This window comes from Limulus polyphemus, unplaced genomic scaffold (genome assembly GCF_000517525.1).
Source record: "Limulus polyphemus unplaced genomic scaffold, Limulus_polyphemus-2.1.2 Scaffold111, whole genome shotgun sequence".
Taxonomy (NCBI): domain Eukaryota; kingdom Metazoa; phylum Arthropoda; class Merostomata; order Xiphosura; family Limulidae; genus Limulus; species Limulus polyphemus.
Window position 1 is genome coordinate 789,712 of NW_013665721.1, and position 7,822 is coordinate 797,533.

The following is a 7,822-nucleotide window of genomic DNA, read 5'->3' on the forward strand; positions in this document are numbered from 1 at the left end:
TACCAGGTTTACGGTCCCTTTTCCTACCATCTGCTGGACGTTGGTTCCCAGCAGATCTGGTGTTTGTTGTAGCTTGATGCAGTATGTTTTCCCACTTGTGCACAGCTGGGTATCCTCCTCCTACTCTGGACTGGAACTACTATACCCATTGCTACCAGGTTTTGGACCAGAAAGGTCATCCTGCCAGAGCTTTCCACCTTCTTACCATCCACTGATATCAGTTCCCAGCAGATCTGGTGGGTATTGGTTGTGTTGAAATGCACACAAATGGAGATGGATTTTGGTAAGGAAGCTTGTCTTCCCTACCAGTTCTAGTTTCGAAGTGTACAGGTAGGTGATCCTTTACCTACCGCAGATCTGATGTATCATTCTAGATACTGTCTGATATTGTTTGAGGTCAAACTACCACTATGGTCTGTTGCACCCTAGCCACTCAACACCCAGAAGTCCTATTAATTGGTCATACATATTCTGGGATTCCTTCATGTTTTTCCTCCTTTTAAGTTTGCAACATAACACTCATAAAATAGCAAAGAGTATACCTTGATCGGATGTGCTAAGGTGTGATGTTACCCCTTTTGGTTCCACACCTCCTAGTCTCTTTTTTGGGTACTTCCTGAAGGGGGATAATTTTTTTACCAGACAACTACTTGTGAGAGGAGGTAAGATATCGTATCAGAAGTTAGCATTTTGCTTCACTGAAAATGTATTTTCGATAGATACCTCTTCTTATATTTCCCACCTAGCCTCTGGTGATATATGTTGTAGGTCTTCTGACCAATTTCGAAGTGATTAACAAGTGCAACAGTGAAGAAGGCACTGATCATGATAAAAATTGTGTCCGACTCCTATTGGTAGAGAGCTGCTGCATGATCATTTGTATGTGGATATCCAGAAGCAGGAGGTCGAAGGCTAGTGGCAAGGGTTGAAAATTTGTGCCAATAGAGGGCTGTACTAATTGGGAAAAGCTATTTTGTGAGAGGAGGTAAGTATCTATTGGAAATACATATTCAGTGTAGGAAAATTCTAACTTTCATTATAACCATTAAAGGGAAATGGAATTAAAGTGATCATATTTTTAAGCTATGAGAAAATTTATTCTTTTTTTTTTTTTCATCTATACATTTCTAAATATCTAATTTACTAGTAAGGAGACAGATGAATTTAAGATGTATGTATAGTAGTTAAGGGTTTAATTTTCAAGATTGAGAAACTTTCGCTTCAGGAAAACCTATGGAAGGAATATTATTTAACTCTAAAAATGAAAAAAACCATTACTTTTATGTTATTTTTGTTTTAACATCAAAATAAAATTATACTGTTAATAAATATGAATAGATGTACTGTAGTTTACTTTATTTCAAATGAAGTCAACAAAAGTTAAGCTTTAAAATTCAAAGTAAAATAAAAAATCTCACAATTTTTGACAGTAAATATTCTACATCAAAAGTTTTTTGATAACATCTGTAGTTAAAAGAAAATAGATAAAATGTCTTACAATGAATCAAAAAACACAAAACACGATGACTACAAAAAAAAAGGTTAGTTTAGAAAAATAAAATGAAACTTTTTTTTTATCATCAGAAGTTAATATTTTACACATGAAGACTGGAATGTAAAATGCCAATAAATATTTAGTGGAGATAATAATTAACTTTACCACAAGTTAACAGTCATTTTAATTTTTTTTCTATTTTAAGTAGTTATATCCTCATGTATTTACATTCCACTTTTTTTTTGCACTTTCCATATTGTGCTTGTCCTGGAAACAAAATTTGAAATTCTTTCCTTCGTGTCCTAATTTGATTATAGATTTATTCTTGACCAATGTTTTCTTTGAGTTTGAATAACCTTAGAAATACCTTTGATAAAATTAACATAACATCATTCATTTAAATGAATAAAAGATATGTTAAGGTATTGCAAGTATTGTTGAAATGTACACAAGTTTTTCCCTGAGAAATCTAAAATATTTTTCAAATGAGTTTTGAAATAAGACTTTGAACTCGGAGCTTCAATAAATATCTCAACTTTTTCTCTGTTAGCTTTACTGCAATCATAAAGAGTGATCTAATTAGAAGTGTACTGTATTCCAGATATTGGTCATTTGTATTAAATTTGTGATCCAGAAACTGTGTTATACACACATCTAATAAAAGTGCCAATAAATATTTAATTCCAAAATTTAATTGTTGAAAAAAAGGTTATTATATATCTTGATAACTTGTGCATTCCTAGTCTGCTCAATACCGTATCACAGATAGGGAGGTGGAGTTTTCTATCAAAAAAGAAACTGCTGCCTGGTGGCCTAGAATTGTTGCTGGTGAAAAGAAGCCTGCATGGCTAAAAGTTGATTTTGATAAATTGATCACTGAAGACGATGAAGATGAGGAAGACAAAGAAGAAAACTTTGCTAATGTAAGGAATGACATAATTAATTTTCCAGCAAAAAAAGCACACTATATAACACCTGAAGTGGTTAGACAGTGCACTTTTTAAATTATTAGTAAATCTGAAGTCAGAGTTGACAAATTATTAACCCACTATACATTTCTTTTGTATACAACCATAGTGAACTAGTGCTAAGTAATGTTTTCTTTATTTTCTTATGTGGGAGCTCACATTAACAGTTCAAAAAGAATTTAAATGTATTATTTCCACCTGAAAATGTTTTCTAATATTTCAAATATTTTACCATAACCAAAACTATACACATTATTTTACGGGAACCCTCATGTTATAAAGTAGAATAACTAGTCTTTCAAAATAATACTTAATTCGTATTAACTTTGTTCCCTGAGAAAGACATGACATGTTCAGAAAGTCACAAAAGTTTAATGCAATTAATTGGAATCAGTATTCATGGGACCATTCAAGGGATTTTGTTTCATGAATTTTTGATATTAGTAACTGAAATCAATATTCTTGGAAACACTGAATTTTTTTATATTTTTTTACTGCAACATATATATAAATGAATGAATTTAATGTCTTTATCTTTAGAAAATTCAATAAATTGTTATTTGTGGTAAGGATTGCTACAATATTTTGATCAAGATCTTGAAAACAAGGATTGGACACTAATTTTGTATCAGGAATTATTTCTCCATGTAGGATTAGGGTATTGAAAACCATCTCAAACTAATTAAAAAATCAACAAATATAAATTAATATATTCTTGTGTAAAAAAAAATTGTTTTACCTATGTTAAATAATTGTAATTTAGGATTGCTTTTATAAATTATGTTCGTTAGTATTTTCTTTGTACTTAACAATTTTGAACTTTTTCTAGTCTTTAAGTGATGTTCTGAAGGAGCTAGAAGACCATAAGAAAAATAGAAAGAAGGGTAAGTTTGTCATTTTAATTCTAAACTTACACTAATTTTGTCTCTGTCAAATTCATATCAATCAAAATATCTTCAAACTGTTTTTATAGCCTTTCAACCAATTGTTTTAAAGCATTTGTTCAGAATCCTATAAGAAATGATATTTTGTTATTGGTATTTTAAAAATACACCCTGATAGTTCAAAGCTTATAAAAAAGCTGATTATTAAAGTAACTTGTGGATGTTGTTATTGTACATAAACATATAAATATAATTCATTTCAGTTTGCAAAACTGAAAGACGAGTTTCTGTATAAAATAACAATAATTTTATAATTAGAAGTAAAAAACATTCTAATGCCTTGTTTATTCTGATGTAAGGATTACATTTAGTTTCTTTTGTGATTAATTACAATAATGCACATGCTCATAGATTAAAATTGTATATAATTATAATAAACCTCATAATTTTTACATAAAAGCAAAGTTTTACTCAAGCCTTGATTTGAAAGTGAGTTAAACTTTGACAAGAAAGATTTCAGGTTTTAGAACAATGAAAATATTAACTGAACTTAGCGAAATGTGGAATATTAATAGCTTAGAAAAAACCCTTATTTATATTTAATATAGTAATGTTAGTATAACTAAAATATCTACTGATAATTTTTTCTCTACTGGATATGCAGATGTGTTTGTTACAATTTTGTGGTTAGCACAATGATAATTTATACGTTAGGGAAGGATCTGGTTATATCTTGATGAAAATAATTTATCTATTTGTAAAGATTAGACCATAGGTGTGCAGTGACTGAAGATTAATGTGATATTAACTATAAACCTCTTACCAGGAGCATCCTTTTGTGTGCATGTCATGAGGTTTTTGTGAATTACATTCAGAATTTAATTAAACTACTTTGTTATCATGGTACATCAATGAATGTAGCATAACAATTAGTCAGTTATCCATGTTTTAATAGTTTATAAGTTTTAAGTTCTTCATTTTATAAGGCAGTATTAAAAAAAAACATGAATTTCCCCTAGTGTGAGAATTGAATTGTGACATTTTCTCTTTCTGCATCCCCTCTTCTCTAATTTATTTTCCACCTCTTCAAGAAATACGAAATTCAACGTAGATAACTCATTTTAATATTGTCATTCATCAGGCAATGCATAATTTTTTTAGTCCTCAATTTGGTTACAGATCCATCAAATAAATAATCATCCCCCTCTTGCCATGCCCACACATCACATCCTCTCTCTTTCAGAAATTGGCAACAGTTCTCTCTGATGTTCAATACCATATTATTTATAATCAATAGAAAGCCAAGGTTTTACTCTATCCAGTTACTTACTATATTATGTTGTTTTCTGTGCAGAGAGTTTCAGTTTCACTTCAAGTTTAAGCTTTATTCCCTGAGAAACACATCAACGAGCTTAGCTGAATTTCTAACAGCTCATATTGCATAGTTAGAAAGCCAGAAAAACTGTGATAGTTATGAAACATATTCTGCTTTTTTTTAAATAGTTTTTAATCTTAACGTGGAAATCACTTTGCACTCAGACTAGTGAAAAAGAAGACTCTCTCTCTATATATATATATATCCATAGGCAAAAATACTTCATTAATAGAACTGATTTTTTGTGTACAAATGACTTGTAATGTTTACTAAAGTCTGCCAAATTTTGTGAAGACACATACTATAATGAAAGTTATAGTATGAAAAAACTATAATGACCCTAATATGGGTATGAAGTCAGTTGAATTGACTGACCTCGTTGTGAGAAGGTTAAAGTTCAGATTGTAGGTATATTATGATTGAAGACTAACAGGATATTAATATTTAAGTTTTTGGAGTGTAATCTTTGAATCAAACAGGCTGTACGAGCATAGTGGCTCACAATAACAGGATATCATAGTATCAAGATTTGGTCTTATGCTAAAGGTAAAAATGCTATCTCATTTTACTAACCACACATAAAGAATTTAATTACTCGTTGAATAAAATGTGATTTTACTTTATCTTTGCAGTGGAAGATTTTCGTAAGATTTATCTTCTCCTCTACAATACGTTTCAGTTTGTGAGCTTTCTGTGTATTTTGATTTTGATGACTATCCGTTATACTAAAGAAGGACCATGTAAGTTGATTTTTATATTTTAGATAATCAGTATCTTGTGTGGAGGATGAGATTTTTTCACTATTTAACCTTTGAAATACATTCTTTTGTTTAAGTGTGTTTTTTTTTTGCCACTTTTGATGTGTGGTTACTCTTCATATCTAACCAAATGCCACAAATAAATGATTGTTTTTGCTGAAAATTCTTTAAATGTTGTAATTCAGGAATGGTAGATGATGCTTTATAGATACCTTTTAAAACTTAAAAATTTTCTCTCAGTATTGAAAAACCAAAAAAACATTATTAGGAGAGTTTTCTGTTATAATAGTAACTTCCAGTCTGAGTAAACTAGGCAGTTAGAAAATAGCTAAAAAACATTGCAACTGTCAGACCCTGGGTTACTATTACTAATCTGAGTACTGGATCCACATGAGTTTGACACATAACTAATGAAACAGCATGTGTAAAGTAATTTTTCTCAACTAGAATATGTAATGATGTATTCAAAAAGTTTTTTATTTATCCAGTTTCTATGGATGGTACTTATGAAGCTGTAGGTAAAACTATGAAGTTTTGCCAGATTTTGCAGCTCATGGAAGTTGTTCATCCACTTCTACGTTTCACCAAAGGAAGTATTTTGATGCCCCTCATACAGGTATTACATTTAATTATACTATGACATCGAGCACAGCTAATGACATCCCACTTTCATAACTAAGTAAAATAATATATACTATGTTAACAAACACAATGATGAAACACTGTTCTAGTGACTCTTATCTAAATACTTTGAGTTGTGATAAAGTACAGTTGATAACTCTATACTTGGATTTTATCAAAGGGAAGTTGTCTGGTACCTCTAACCCTATCAATGTAAGAAATACTGTAACAAAGTACAACTGATAAAATTGTGGGCCTTCCAGGTTTTATCAAAGGGAAGTTGTCTGGTACCTCTAACCCTATCATAGTACTTAATGGATCTTCTTGATATACTCAAAACACAAAACATTTTCACCATGTTCTTATACACTTTAAAATTTTATACAGGTAGTGCATATCTTTGCCATTAAACACATTTACTGCTGACTGGTTTAATGTATCTATAAACATGTGCTTCTGTACTTTGCCATAGTATTACTTACATTAACAGGATCAGTGGTATCACAAAAATTATTTTTGAAGAAACCCAGAGTCCATGACTTTTATCAGCTGTACTTTGTTACAGTATTTCTTACATTATGTTGAAAGTAGTCACTTAGAGAGAACTTCTAATTGTACGTTATACTAGTGTTATATAATATTTTGGGTTCTGCAAGAGCAACCTGTAGTTAACAACAACATATTTAGCGAAATTGTTCACTCAAGTGTAACTATTACATTGCTTTGTACCATACGTAACATGATAATCAATATAGATAAAATTAACACAAGTCAAGACAGTGGCCACCATGATAGCTAATTCTCAAAGTGTAGCTTTAGTTATAAGTGATTGCTGTCTTTATGTACTATGATTCTTTTATGTTTGCTAGTTTTTATATATCAAGAAATTACTTTTTTTTTCTGGTAAAAAAACAAATTGTTCATATACCATTAAGTAAATTGATACTGCTATTATTTCTGTACTTATGGTAGTTAAGTGAAAAAGCATACAATAATTATTTCTACTTATTGCTGTTTTTAAATTTTATCAAATTTAACAAATGCATATATTGTTTTCAGGCATGGGTACAGAATTATTTAAAGGGCAGGGTTCAGACTGTAAAAGGGCATACACATAGGAACAATAATATATTTGTGATTTAACAACCTAAAACAGATGCAGGAGTGTTTCAAAGGAAATTTGTTGGTTTCATGAATAGTCAATGTTCAAAATATAGGTTTTCGTAACATACTTGTTTTAAATTTCTCCTTGTTGTCCTACTAAATGCTTTAATTTTTTCTAGGGTTTGTGCTTGGTGATTTTATGTATTAGAGAAATTTGATCTGTTCATAAAGATAATTTGGAAACAATGTTCATTGGTATTTTGATATTTATCATATACAAATTACACACACACACAAATTACACTATAGCTCGCAGTACCTCAATAGAGTCAATTTGACCCTACTCCAAGTGTAGAATTTCTTCACAAAGGGAAAATTATGTAATTAAATTTCTGTGACGATGTTGTGTTTAATAATGATTATTTTATCAGATTTCTCTAAAATCTAAGAACGATGGAAAATGTAGGTGTTACCATCGAGGGCACTTCGCATCGAAAAGGGCAGGTTCAAACTCTCTTCCCCCCCCACACACTACTCAGTAGTCGACATACTATCTCATATAGTTTGTTCGTGTATATCTACACTCAGTGTAAGTAAATAACTAAAGTAAGTTAAGG

General features: G+C 30.5%; 1 protein-coding gene across 1 annotated transcript in view; it reads left to right on the plus strand.

Annotated features, from left to right (window-relative positions):
* LOC106471301 (very-long-chain (3R)-3-hydroxyacyl-CoA dehydratase-like) overlaps window positions 1-7,822 on the plus strand; it is a 25,797-nt gene that overhangs the window by 4,922 nt on the left and 13,053 nt on the right. Inside the window, exons 3-6 of the mRNA XM_013931903.2 lie at window positions 2,239-2,418; window positions 3,293-3,347; window positions 5,355-5,462; window positions 5,969-6,096. Coding sequence (XP_013787357.1) covers window positions 2,239-2,418; window positions 3,293-3,347; window positions 5,355-5,462; window positions 5,969-6,096 — 471 coding nt within the window. The remainder of the gene's footprint in view (window positions 1-2,238; window positions 2,419-3,292; window positions 3,348-5,354; window positions 5,463-5,968; window positions 6,097-7,822) is intronic.